General features: G+C 35.1%; 1 protein-coding gene across 1 annotated transcript; it reads left to right on the top strand.

Annotated features, from left to right (window-relative positions):
• Positions 1 to 2,879: 2,879 nt before the first annotated feature.
• LOC125648823 (putative amine oxidase [copper-containing]) lies at positions 2,880 to 8,252 on the top strand. Its single transcript, XM_048875813.2, has 3 exons — positions 2,880 to 3,107; positions 4,907 to 7,000; positions 7,168 to 8,252. Exons 1-3 carry the CDS (start codon positions 3,066 to 3,068, stop codon positions 7,459 to 7,461), a joined length of 2,430 nt encoding a protein of 809 aa, XP_048731770.2. The 5' UTR covers positions 2,880 to 3,065; the 3' UTR covers positions 7,462 to 8,252.
• The last annotated feature ends 6,890 nt before the right edge of the window (positions 8,253 to 15,142 follow it).

Raw genomic sequence — 15,142 nt, 5'->3', positions numbered from 1 at the left:
TCACACGCGTTATTAACTTTGTTAATTCAAGTTCTAATACCAGTGTCTTTCGAGTGTGCTGAAATTGACGTTATTCGACGTTAACATCAATGGATAATGAAATGTTGTAACGAATACATTTGTTAACAGTATTACAAAAAAAATTAATTTGTTCATTGTTATTTTTTATTATTTTTTCATATATTAAATAATGCACAGTTTCTTTTTTCCGCTAGTATATATTTAAATGTACCTTTTTATTTTACCTTTGATCTTTATATCTCAGTTATATTTTTCAATATCTACTGTATCCCATGTGCCACATGTTTATACATGGTTCGAGCAAATCAAGTGAAATTGAACCTATTTTTGAAAATTGTTGACAATCAAGTGAATTTTCTTGAGAATATTTTTAGAACAATCATATGCTTATGAAGAAGTACCCTTGTACTTGCGAACTGTGCCTTTGTTAGTGATAGACACAAATGTTCCGTCTACTGTTTATTTGTCAGAAATATCGACCTGAAAAACAGAGTGATAATTTTCTATTTAAACATGTATGTCTTTGTTGCATTGATTATCTATGAACAAGGCATGGGGATATTTGATGGTTTAAGCTCTTGAACATGACCTTGGACGAAATAGGCCATTAATGTTCATCAATATATATCTTTATGGAATTTCACAACAGACACTTTGTATCGCATATGGTGTGGGTAGATATTTTGTACCTGATCCTCAACACGGTCCCGCGTAAAACACGGCAAAAGTATCACACTCAACACTATAGTCCTTGGCAGATGGTAGGCTTGATGAATATCTTTCTGTACGACTCCCACCAAAGCTGGTTAGCATTTTAGCACCAAGGCCAACGGAAATTTGGGACAGTATTATGCCGCGAGTAAGACCAGTCAATCTCGCAGCAGACATTAATAGATTTCTATGACGTTGCAGTGCCTTGTTAGGAGTTTGGTGTTGGCGTACAATTTTTGTTACCACTTTTTGTGAAAGTACAGAGATCCAAATGACATCTGTCACGACACTGTAACCATGCTAATAACATAAGTACTTCTTCATGTACATTTTTACCTCAGGCCTATCTGCCATTATATTTAATAAAAGTCCAAAGTGAGGAACGGTTCTTTAGTGATCTTTTTACGTGTATTTTTTAAAACTTATTTTCTCCAAGGTATTAATGATAGAGACAGGTTAGTTACAAACATTCTTATACACTGCATCGCTGTAGATTTGGTACAGAGTACGAAAGGTTACTTTCACTTTCACACGGGGTGTTACACGTGTGCATGCTGTCTATAAAACAATTTACAGTGATGAGAATGAGCTGGGGTTTCTGTAAAGATGTTATACACATCACGTCCCTATACATACGTAGTTCTATAGTATGTATCATCTTATCCACTATTATATCCTGTTACAGTCATTTTGTAAATCATCATTATATAAAATGACCAACGACACGAACAACCAGATTGTCAAATTTTCGGTACGACCCGTCCCTTCTTCAGGACAAACGAAGAGAATTACATAATGTGGCCAATATCAACAGATTCTACGAAAAGAATTACATAATGTGGCCAATATCAACAGATTCTCTGTTGATATTGGCAACATTATGTAATTCTTTTCGCTTGTCCTGAAGAAGGGACGGGTCGTCCCGAAAATTTGACAATCTGGTTGTTCGTGTCGTTGGTCATTTTAGTGTTTTGTATAATTTTTTGTATTTGACCTTGTATCCATGTTGTGGATCCGACACTTTTAGGTATTGCGTGTTGTTGGAACTATATATATATAGAAAGCACCGAAATAACAATGAACTCTAAAAGAAATATAACAGCTCTAGGTGAAAAAATATTTAATATATATATATATATATATATATTATATAAATTCTAAACACTTTCTAGAAACATTTCGACCGTGTTACCGGTATTCTCACTTTTGTGCATGTAGTCTTGCGTTACGTTGTTATGACAGAGAATCACGACTGAAGAAGACCGCTAACACAGTCGATTTATTTCTAGAAAGTGTTTAGATTTTTGTTTTTTCTTCGAAAAAAGATATATATATATATATATATATAACCAACTTTTTGCAGTACAGCGATACATTATTAACACTTTTCTATTTAATACATGTATTATGATTTCTAACATTTTACCAATCTTATTATGCATACATATATATCCCACTATTTCAATATATAAAGCTGTTTTCAATACGTAATATTATGCCTGATTACGTCCCATTGTTTTGATTGTATTTACAAATTGATCGAGGAGGATTTCGGAGCTTTTAAATATTAGCATGTTTGGTTATATGCATCAGTATCTCATTTTGGTTCGATATTATTTTCTATAAAAACGAAAAACCTTATGTTTGCTCGCAAAGTGTAATAATATACTGATTCATACCTATAGCTGATGTTGAAATCTACACCGAATCTTAAATATTACAAATTATCTTGATTTTACAAACTGAGGAAAACAATTAATTTTAAAAAAAACCTGTATCAATTGACGCTTGAGATATCAGTACCAATTGACTAATCCTAAACCTTTTATACTCCTGAATCCAACCCTTTTATATATTTTCGTAATTTATCGCCCTGCCCTTTGACATGCTTGAAACCCAGTGAAAACCCTGAAAGAATGGGCGTTCCCAGGAACGCTGCATCGATTGTATAGCTCATCCCTCGTGTGGAGACGGCGAATTATTAATACTATCGTTAATTTGTATGAATGGTAAATATTGTACAGATGACTTATTGATGATCGTGAAGCACGTGACCTCGGGAGATACACACCTTCCATAATTTGCTGTAACATCGTAGGTATATAGTCTTATATAAATTGAAAACGATGGCATATCGAATCAGAAAGACACGCTATTTCGTGTCTTTGATTTATTCGCAACTGACTTTGAAAGTTTTAAATTTTATAAAAGGATTTTTCTGTTACAACATTTTGGACAACTTGCATTGTCACGGATTTCTAGACAATTTCGAACGTCGTGTGTGACCAGATTACAAATATACCTACCCCTGGCATCATAAATTAAGAGGAAGCATGCACAACCACCATACCGTCACTGTCCACTATCTGAAGAAGGTAAGAACAGTCTATATTATTAATACTGTATATTTTTCATTTTCGTAAGTATATCAACTTTTTAATGGTGCGGGTGTAAATACACAATGTACAACATGACGACTAGTTTTTATGTTGTAAAATATTAACACTCAGTAAAATCAAAGGTTTCATTATGATATATCCATAATAATAATAATAAAAAAGAGAAAATGATTAAATATCGACAAATGCGATGCCAGTTTGTATAATTAATGTTTTAAGATGTATCTTAATTACAACTCTATAGAAATTGATATATTTCCATTATCATATGACATCTTCATTTTTATTGAATTATACATAATATTCGTGCTAGCGAATCATATTACAGATAAAAGCATCCGTTGAATTAAGTTTCCATGAATTCGTTGTACGGAACGAGTGACCTTTTTTTTTTAATCAATGAAATACATTGACAGCTGGATCATTCATCTTTGTGATGTTGTCTAGACTAATCTGAAATGCAAACAATTCAATGCAGCTCTTTTTTCTTCTATATATCAGAGAAAATTTAAAAATGTACAAGTTTCTCTACTTTTTGTCTATTCATCTTAGAGTATATAAGAAAACCTGTTTTGAATTCCTGAAAGCTAAAAATGATCATCGCTCTGGTAGGTATTTGAAATTGCATCTGAAAACACCGATCGACTCTACCAAAATCTTTCCAAGGCCAGGAATTTAACATTAACCCATTTAACCGGCAATTATCTGCGATAGAGCAGGTGGAATTATCAGGTCATTTAAGTAAAATACATATCTTAAAAATTTACATTTTCCAAACTTACACCACAAGGGAAATAAATTTGTAAAGGAAACGAATTTTTGTTACGGAAATTTGGTTTGTATCGCGAACCAGACGGCAGAAGTTTATTGGCATGGAAACATGTAGGTTGGTAGGTATAGGGGTCACTAGCTGAAGATGTAAGGTACGTTTATTTACACAGAGTTAAGAGTAATCTAAAACACTACTCAACACTCCAACAGAAACCTGTTTTGCAACTGACCGAATTCTGATGGGAAAAAAAAACAAGATACAGTGTACCTATACAAACTAATGGAATGCAAGAATTAGTGCGTGTGTGAAAAAAAAAAAGAATTGTGAAAATTAATTTTAAAACGAGCCATGGATGTAAATATGTTATTATACAAAATTGCGAAAACCCGCGTTTTTCGCTAATGTTCGTTACTGACATCTGATTTAATAAAATATGAGTATTTCGTTATGGAAAATCGCCACGAACAATCATGTTTAATTTGTGGTGGGGGAGGGAGACGCTTTATTAAAGGAACATCAATCCAGTCGCTCCGAATGAACACTCGTCAAGTTTGTAACTAATGCGATAATGTGAAAATAATGATTTTCCCCGTCTTTTTTTTTTTTTACACAACTAAACATAGATCAAAGGCGACAAAATCAATTTCTTTTATATTGAACAAACACAATTGCCCTGCGTAACATTCTCTAAATACATATAATCCTCCTGAGAATAGGCAAATACGGAAGCTTATCTTGACTCGTGCTTTTTTCGTTTAGTTGACTGTAACTAAGCTTAACATTCATCAAATTCTCCTACGTTCACCGAGTTTTTGTGGCCCAATGACATTGAATGATAGGCTAAGATGACTTCAGGGACGGGGTTAGAGATAGATTTCCGGAACACACTTTGAGCGATTAGTTAACTTATACTGACCAAGTTCTGTTAGAAATGTCACGAAAGATAACTCTAATAAACGGACGTCACATTTCAAATTAATTGTTTGTATTATTTTCTTTTCAGCATACTGTCGTCAACATGAAGAATTTGATCGACAGTACGGTTAAGTGGAAATGGTTAACCTTCCTATTTTCACTCTCCACATTCATCTTTATGTTCTTGTGCGTTTCAATATGGATAATTAAAGACCAAGAAATTGAAACATTTAGCGCAAATACTGGTACTTGTCCCACTGAAGATTTTGAGGAAACTGAAAAAGAAGTTGTTGACCGGCTCCATGGCTCGGCTTTGGACACACTCACGAGGGGCGAGATAAATTTGGTTGTAAACTATCTTCATGACAAGATGAATTTGAAACACCCCAAAGAAGCAAAAATTGATCAAAGTTTCATACATGCTATAGAAGTGCACACACCAAAGAAAAGTGAATTGCTGGAATTTTGGGATAATAATGGTACTAAACCTAAGAGAGACGCCAAGGTTTTTATAATGCACGGGGACCGAACTCCGCCATTCATTGGTGAATATATCGTTGGTCCTCTTCCGAACATTACGTACGCTGAAATAATAAACACAACAGCTAGAACGACGAAAGTTCCTTATATATATCGTCCTTTCTCCAGCTTTGAGTTTATGGCAATTTATAAGCATGTGATAGGAAGAGTTGCACGACAGGCTCATCAAGTACTGATAGAGAGTTATAACGCGACTCCTTTCAATTGTGGCAACCAGTGTTTGCGGTTTTCTATGACTCCAATCTCCAGTGGTTACCTTCCGGAAGGAACAAGAAAGTCTTGGTTCTGGTTTGCACACAATGTTGAGTTCTATACACTGCATCCGCTTGATTTTCAGTTCTTGGTCGACATGACCTCACACAACCCCAATGATTGGAGAATTTTAGATGTATGGTATGCAAATCAGTTATTTGAATCGTTATCTGTATTTCTAAAAGCTTACAGGTGTCAGCAAATAAATAAAACAAGAATTCCGTTCCCAACAGGGGAAGAGAGAACTTTTAGTTCATTAGAAATGCGGGAGAACCAGTTTCCTGAGAATGGCAGGCGACCACCTCGTCAATTTTATCCTGATGGACCCCGATTTAAAATAAATGGAAATTCAATTAAATACATGACTTGGGATTTAAAATTTAAAATGTCGACCACAAATGGCCTGCAGCTTTTTGACATTAAATTTGACTCGGAGAGAATTATATACGAATTAAGCATGCAGGAAGTGACTGTCTTGTATTCAGGTTTCAGTCCGACCAACCGGATGTTGTATTATGCCGACAGCGCCGGCTTGTTCGGAACCCGTTCCAGGGGATTAGTCCCAAGCGTAGATTGTCCCGAGAATGCGCGATTTATAGACTCTTATCTGTATTCCGCAAACGAGGATGGCCACCGAACATATGAGAACGCCTTTTGTGTATTTGAACACAATTCAAACTTTCCTTTGCGGCGTCACAGAGCTTACGGAAGATCTGGAGCTTTTTACGGTGGTTTGGTTAACACCGTGCTTGTCGTTAGAACTATTATGAGCGTCATAAACTATGACTACGTGTTTGACTATATGTTCTATCAAAACGGAATGGTGGAGATACGCGTTTTACTGACAGGTTATCTAGGGACATCGTTTTATGTTCCGCAGGAAGAACCTTACGGTGCACACGTGCGAAAGACGGTCATTGCAGGTCTTCATAACCATCTTTTCAATTTCAAAGTTGATCTCGATATCAAAGGAACAAAAAATATATTTGAAACCGTTGACATTAAGATGGAAAATAAGACGGATCCTTGGTATGGTCATCATCATATACAAAATGCTTATACCAGGAATATCCGACGCACGGAGAAAGAAGCCGCTTACCAGTATAATTTCTCAACTCCGAAGTATTTGTTAGTATCGAATAACAGGAAACATACGCCTGAAAATGTTAGAAGATCCTACCGAATCAAACCCTCTGGAATGTCCAAACTTCTTCTGCCGGACAACTACGGATTTAGTCCCTCCATTTCGTGGGCCCGTTACCAAGTGGCAGTCACAAAACAAAAGGACTGGGAAGAATCTAGTAGCTCTATATTCACCATGTGGGACGCCAAAAACCCGGTAGTCAATTTCCAGTCTTACATCGATGACGACGATGATATTGTTAATGAGGTAGTTTTACGTTCATTTCTTTTATTCTTGCAAAATTACGATATACATAGGGATAAGTATGAAATTAATTCAAACTAATTTTCTACAAAATATATTCTTTTTAGATTAGTTGATGTGTAGCTGTCATATTAGTTTATTGAGGATTGTTTGATCGTTTACTTTTCTAGGATTTGGTAGCATGGGTAACATTAGGAACCCAACACTTGCCACAGACTGAAAATCTCCCGAATACCCTCACTGCGGGCGGGGCTCTATCTGTACATCTGATTCCATTTAATTACTTTGATGAAGATCCGTCGATGAGATCCAGGGATTCTGTGCGAATTACACCGAAGGACCCCAAGCGACCGACGGAGGGGGCAAATGTAGATAGACATCACAAATACACCCACCATTGCAATCCTATTCCTAACTACCCGGATGTCCATATGTCTAAAAATAGTACAACAGTATTCACGTGACGAACGCAAGATTCCTACACAAGAAAAGTGATAATTGAATGGCAGCATTGTACTCTAATATTCTGTATATAACTTTGTTTGAAATTCTTCAAAACTTGTGCTACATGTATTACATGTTATGTTTAATATAATGTGATTTTAATACCCCTTAATATAAACTTATTATTTAAAGAAACCTAAACCGAAATACATCCATGTGACCCATACACTGTGAAAATGTTTTATTAACCCTTTTGAAGTGTGAGTGGTGTGTATTAATGAATTAAATGTTGGAATGCGAAAAAGAGTGTGAATAACAGGTTTTTATCTTTGGTTCGTAGATATGATTCAACTCCGAAATTGTCTTGAACTTAATTCGTGAAGCTAAAACCGTCCATTTCAGCTAGCCCTTGAGACTGGTTACCAATATGCTTCCCATAGCGATTGATTTGAGTGAAAAAGGCCAACTGCTTCATGTCGATAGTACAATTTGAAATGTATATTGGTTGTTAATTTCATATCTGAACGATATTTCATATCTGCATGAGCAAGTCGAATGGAGTATGCGAGTACGAATTCGTTCAATAATGTTTGGTCACCATTCTATAACTGTTACAAATATATTATGTCTGTGTGACTGTGAATGAATCATTGAATATTTTGTAAGCATCTTATAGTACTGAACTGTATAAAGTGTTATCGACTATTTTAACTGTAATCAGGAGGATGAGATCAGATTGTTCATATATATGTTATGTTATCTTTTTAAAGATATGAGAAAGTTATAAAAATTAATAAAATTTAAAACTTCCGAATGGTCAGTTTGAACCCAGGACATTTTATTTTGTGTAGTTTAACTGTTGTTTCGGCTTCTTGACTGAATGCGCATAAGGTCTACCAGGTTTACATATCAAACACACCGCCTTAAAGGGCGTACTCTACATCGTCATAATGGCTGACTTCCTTTAAAAACACGGATGAAAAAATCAATATCAGCAATATTTGACTTTTCCTTTTCAATTTGAATACCTAGCCGAGTAGCTCAGTAGGTTAGCATACCTACTGCTGACCTGTAGGTCGCAGGTTCGAGTCCAGCAGGTGTTTTTAATTTTTTTTCAGATTACCTTCTACTAAAACTGTATTTTTTGACAAAATAAAGTAAATTTGAAAATTTTCAACTTCAAAATATTGTTATACATATCCTCCACTTTTCATCTACATCAAATTTCTCTGGTGTAGCATACCTTCTTAAAAGTGACGATGTACCAAGCCCCATGCCAGTCCATCGAAAACCAGCAATTTCAATGTCAATTGCATATTCATAACATTAACATGCCAGCAAAATCCGTGAAACTTTCTCGATCTGGGCAGGTCATTATATCTTTTCTTCAAATAATCAATATAGTCGTAACCTTGAAAATATTTTATTGCCATTCCAACTCATATCTCAAACATCTGAATTCAATCCAGGAATCTGAAGATTTTGTAATCATATAATCCAAGCCAATTCCGATAATTACATGTGTGTTGATATGAATGACAACTATTTGGATTTTTTCCCCTGACCGACTTTTTGTATTCCTCTGTAATCTGGATATCGGTTAATTTGGTTTACGGTCACTATCAGACAATCGCGAGTTCCGAAAAACTAGAATATTCCCTTGTCAATAATCGCAGATTTGCAGGTAATCACAGATAACTTCAATGAACAGCCATTTTGCACTTTTGACATGATTTTGCTAATTATCGATATGTATTAAAGTCATAGAACAGGAAAGACAATGGTTGATTAATGACCCACAGATATTGTCATCTAAATCAGTTCATATATTTTTTCTTTTTCTCGGGATTGGTGATTTTATGTGCGAAAAATTGTTCTATTATCATTGCAGACTTAATGGAATCAAATTCAAAACCGCCTTGGGATGGTAGAGAGACAGACTCGGTGTGAAACGGATCACTGCCAAAAAAAGCCCCCCAAAATATCAAAAGACAAAAAAAAATAAAAATGTATAGTTAAGTACATATAAAGTTTCAGATTTAGTACTTACCTTTGTACTTTAAAATTACTTGCACCCCAAGGACAGAAAAGTCTCAACCTTTGAATGCCAAAGACTTGCCTAGACTACAATTTATCAAACATGGACTTAGTCGTCCCCATCGTAATCAGTAGATTGGTTGTAAAATGAAGATAAATTTTCAATAAACCATACTTTGAAATTGCTAGCGTTCCACATATACAAGAAGTCGCGACCTTTGAAAACCAAAGATCCATACTTGCATAAACTACAATTCATTAAACATTCTATCGTAATCAGTATAGATTGGTTGTAAATTGAAGATAAAATTTCGATAAAATTGTACTCACACACGCTAAGAAAATGTCATGCTAACATTTTCTACAACTCTGTCATAGCTATTACTCATAACGCTATTTTTACAGCGTCAAGTAGGTCGATATTGAGAATTTCTTAGAACACCATCTTGCACGAACAGTATGTCAGGCAATACAAAATGAAACACTGCTCATATATTTCTGGAAAACTTATTCGTGTGTACTGTCTATATACGTACAGTAATACTTCCAATTAGCAAATCAGAAACTAAAATGTAAGAATAGCCCTAAACCACAAAGACAAGGCAAGTACTCTGGTGCGCTTATTTGTAATATCAAACAACAGCAAAGGAATAATGTGATATGTTTAGATGTCCAAAGACGCTATCTCCGATATGTGTTTAAAATTGATGTCTTTCAAATTACATACAAAGCTAAAACGGATGTGATTTCCTCGTGTGTATTATTCATTATCAGATATAAAGTGGAGTTGATGAGGGATGCGGTCACGGTCACTTTCGTTAAACTGAGGGATAAAATTTTCTTTTAGTTGAGTTGCTAAAAGGGATACACTTTCCAGTTCGTAGAGTAGTTGAGGGATAGGTAAACTGTCACGGTCGTAGAGTTGTTGAAGGATATAGTAACTGAACAGTTCGTTATGTTGCTAAGGGATACGGTAACTTTCCCATTCGTTACGTTGCTAACGGATACAGTAATTGGGTCCATTCGTTCGTTTAGTTGCCAAGGGATACAGTAACTTTCTCATTCGATGAGTTGCTAAGGGATATAGTAACTTTCTCATTCGTTACGTTGCTATGAAATGTAGTAACTGGCCTGTACGATGCGTTGCTAAGGGATGCAGTAATTACTCCACTCGTCGAGTTAAGGGATATAGTAAATTTCTCATTCGTTGAGTTGCTGAGTGATCTAGTTATTGGCCCATTCGTTACGTTGCTGATGGATACACAAATTAACACATTCGTTACGTTGTTGATGGATACAGAAATTAACCCATTCGTTACGTTGCTGAGGGACACAGTAATAATTAATCCATTGAGTTGCTGATTTCTTGTTTGGTATTATTTCAACATGCATGTACACAATACAACATGTAGTCAGATTATAATTCGAAGGTTATTGATTGAAAGACAAACATTGACATTTTATGATAAATAGATTAATATATGCTACCAAGAATAGCTCATTAAAGCCCGATAGCTTATTTCCAATGGTGTGCTTTTGTATGCAGATGCAAAAAATGCAAATGCATTTAAAAAGTTTTGTACATAGTAGAGCACTATTAAAAGACTTGGCACAAAAATAAATTATATATTTAAGTATAGTCGATGAACTCGATGTCAAAACTTCCGACGCCATTGTTTTCATGTGAAGTTCTAAGGCGTGCGCAGTGCATGCATTACAAATAGACCAACCGAAAATGTCCGAGAATTAATTTAAGAATGAACTTTTTTCGACCTATTCCTTTCATTCGGGAAAAATATGATATCAACCATTTGAGCAGGAATTATGTACATAACAACTGATAAAAGTCTGACGGCTGGTTAATATTTAGACACTGGGGAGGGACTCTTATTTACTTATTTAGTAAATAATCTGTCATAAAAGTGGAAACCACTGTGTGTTGTATCCTAGCACCTAAAATTGTGAATTTTTATCTAAATATAAACAGTTTAGGGCAAAATATACATCGAAAGCTAAAAGACACTAAACCACGGTATCATTAGCTAGTTGTTTTTTTTTTTTGTCTTTGAAAAAAACTTTGATTGGGCTCGATATTTCCGTAAAAAACAAGCGATAAAGCTAAAAGTAAAAAAAATCAAGCTCATTTGAGTGTTTATTACTACGGTAAATTCTACTGGAAAATATTGACCACGATTGACGCGCGGGCGCTCCAAATACAACTAGCCCTTTGATGCAAGATGCTCTGGTTTTTCTGATACATCTGATCATGATCTTAGTTTGAAATTAAATAAGATGGTGCCCAACCATGGTGAATAAGTATAGGATTTAATCTTAATGGTTCTACACTTAAAAGAAATTAAGTTGACTATGCAGTGTGTAGTTTACAGAGTGTATTGGGGGATTATACATATCTAACCATGCTTTCCTGTATAGAACACGCAACGTTATGTTCACCCCTTTTCAAGGTCAAATATTAAAAGGAAAGGGACATATTGTGTACAATATTTTATCAAATCTTTAGGAATGCCATTTTGCTAAAAGAACTGTAGTCCTATTATTGCTTTTCTAGGTCAAATGAAAAAAGTTTCAAGGTCACCAGTAGGATGTTTGGAGTATATACGTAACCTTTAGGGAGGGTGTTTTGCAAAAAAGATCTGGATTCCTGTTGGTTTTCAAGATGTAAGGTCAAGATTTCTGAGAGGGAAAGGGAAGTTCATCTGACAGGTGAAAAATTCAAATTCAATTTAGAAAAAAATATGAATTTCTTTTCAAATTTGAACAAACTCTTTAATTCCCTACGGTGCCCGTCAAGATCCGGGTTGAAATAGGTCTTCAGTACTCCTTGCTTGTCGTAAAAGGCGACAAAATAAGGCGGTCGGTCTTTCGAATGAGACCGCAAAAACCGATGTCCCGTGTCACAGCAGGTGTGGCACGATAAAAATCCCTCCCTGCTCAATTAAAGGCCGCAAACACCGAGCAGAGGCCTCAATTGTGCCGTCCTTCACCGACAATGGTGACGTCTCCATATGAGTGAAAAATTCTCGAAAGGGACGTTAAACAATATACGATCAAATCAATCAGTCAATTCTCCATGCAAAAAAATCCTGTAGGGGAATTCAAAATCCTGATTTAATTTTAATCCCAGGGATTGATATTTTGTTTAAGAAATTTACATTTCCCTTAAAAATGTTTTTTTAAATGTGTATTTCTCATCTGTTGGGTGATAGTCAATAGGATGATGACGGCACCTTTGAATTTACAATATCATTAAGCAGTAGTGACCACTCAGTACTAGACACATTTACCTACTGCTGATTTGTTTTCATCTGTCTGAAAGATACCTTGAACATGAATTACGATCTTGATTCCATGTAAAAAAAAAAAAAAAAAAAAAATCTCAATTTAGGTATCACTTAAATTAGCATATTTTGACAATGAGATAGAAATTTAGCTTTCCTTGGTTAAGTCAGATGACGTGCAAAGTATCTATCTTCTAGAAAGTTAGCTTCGTGTATTTGTTAATAAAATTGTTTGTGAACGACATGATGACTGCTACACTGTAGTAAATATGACGAACATATAATCTGTCTGAAGAAAATGGAAAAGCAAATCGTTCCAGCGTTAGCAGACCTTCACTCCTAACACATGAATGGTTCCCATAAAAACCTTGTGTCATAACCAAGTTTCATATGAAAGGAAGGGTCATCATGATACACAGAGAAATTGAACATAAATGTTCTGAGGATTAAAAGCAGGATATAAAATGCAATGGAGTCTCACTGAAAAGACAATCAGGGCGTTTTCCCATTAGCGTATTTACATTTAATTATGTGTAATTTATGCATATAAACCATATCACTATGTCTTAACTTTCGATCGACGTGTGTGTCTAACATAGGTTAATATGGTCTAAACACATATAGCGGTACACTACTGAATTAATTCTACACAAGATCAGAAATACAGGATGTGTAATAATCCTTTATCAATAGATATCTTCAATTCAGTGTAAAATTTTGATGTAAAGTCTGCAAATGTTTTCACCGAGATCAACGATCTGAAGAATTTCCGGCGATAAAGATAATTTGGTGTAATTTTTATTGGTATCTAAGGGCATCTAACGAATTTAAATAATACTTTCAATGAACTTCGGAATTTTTTTTTTATATTAAAAACACACCTGTACGTACCTTTGATCGTTTTGTGAATGGTAGATCAGAGTTTTATATGATAAGTCTACATAAAATAATGAATATAGAAGTGTTCTTGGTTTGCAAAAGCTTTTTCCTATAGTCGTTTCACATCCAATGTCTCGTGTCACTGTCGGGATATTAGTACAGTACTAGTGTACTGATAAATCTCTCCGCCTCTACTGACTTCATAGGAGCTCTGGTGATGTTACGACATACATACTAGTAATTTAAATGCAAAAATACAAATACTACAACAATGTTTGAAAGTACATTTCAAAACAGAAAGTTATTTATTGGAGGAGACAGTATACATGCATGTTGAAATAAATTTGAACCATTTTTAATCGGGACATATACGGTCTCTTATATTAATTGTTGGGTCAGCAGGATTCGTTAATTAGTCTCGTAGTAAATTTATTAGACAGTAATTATTGGTCTGTTCATTTGATGACAGCAGTAGAGTGGAATGTTACAATCTTGTCGCAATTTCATTGCAATCACCTTGAAACCCCCAACGCAGACATGCAACTTGAAGACAAATTGCGTGATTTTATTTTCTGTTTTACTCGAATACGAGGCTCTATCTCGTGTGTTTACGACAACTATTAAAGGAATGAAAGTAAATCAAAATTGAGGCGCCAAAAAGTTACGATAAGCTGATCATTCAGTTTCGATGCACATAGTCAATGTAGATATATTCAAGCTAATGGCAACCTGTTATTCATATATTGACGGTTCTATCGTTAGAGCGAGCGTAGGTTCATATACTTCTAAGAGATCCAGGCTCATTTGCCAGGATTACTTCTCATCAAATTTTAGTGGGTCCAACCTATGCCCGGGACTAACACTTAGTATTATACAATTGGAAGTGCATATAAATACCCGGTAGGCAAATATGATATTAATTTTCTACCAAAGTGATGGGGATCCTTGGTTTCCTCTTTAAATGCGCGCCTGGCAAAATCTCTACCAATGAGATGTTTGAAAATAAGGGAAAAACAACCTCTGTAGTGTACATGTGTAATTAAGATCGCACAATGGGATAAAGGACTCGTCAAAAATCTCTATTTAATAATAAGGTGGTGATATTCTTAATTTTGAATGATATTCATTCAACATATATCAGAACAATACTTGGTATCATATTGCACAGAAGCCTTAAAGTTAACACATTGATTAAATAAATATGGATTAAAATTTGCTTTTTTTTTCTCAAACTGATCATGACCATTTTGATGTCAGTCTTACAGATGGAAGGTGAAGATAACGAACAGCGATCAATCTCATAACTCCTATAAGCAATACAAAATAAAGAGTTGGGCAAACACGAACCCTTGGATATACCAGAGGTATGATCAGGTGCCTAAGAGGAGTAAGCATCCCCTGTCGAGCGGTCACACCCGCAGTGAGCCCTATTTGTTGATCAGTGTAGTCGGGTTAGATATTACAACTCGTTTCGGGTCACTTCCGG

Source organism: Ostrea edulis, chromosome 5 (genome assembly GCF_947568905.1).
Source record: "Ostrea edulis chromosome 5, xbOstEdul1.1, whole genome shotgun sequence".
NCBI classification, from domain to species: domain Eukaryota; kingdom Metazoa; phylum Mollusca; class Bivalvia; order Ostreida; family Ostreidae; genus Ostrea; species Ostrea edulis.
The sequence above is the reverse complement of the archived record's forward strand: the minus strand, read 5'-3'. Positions and strand labels throughout refer to the sequence as shown.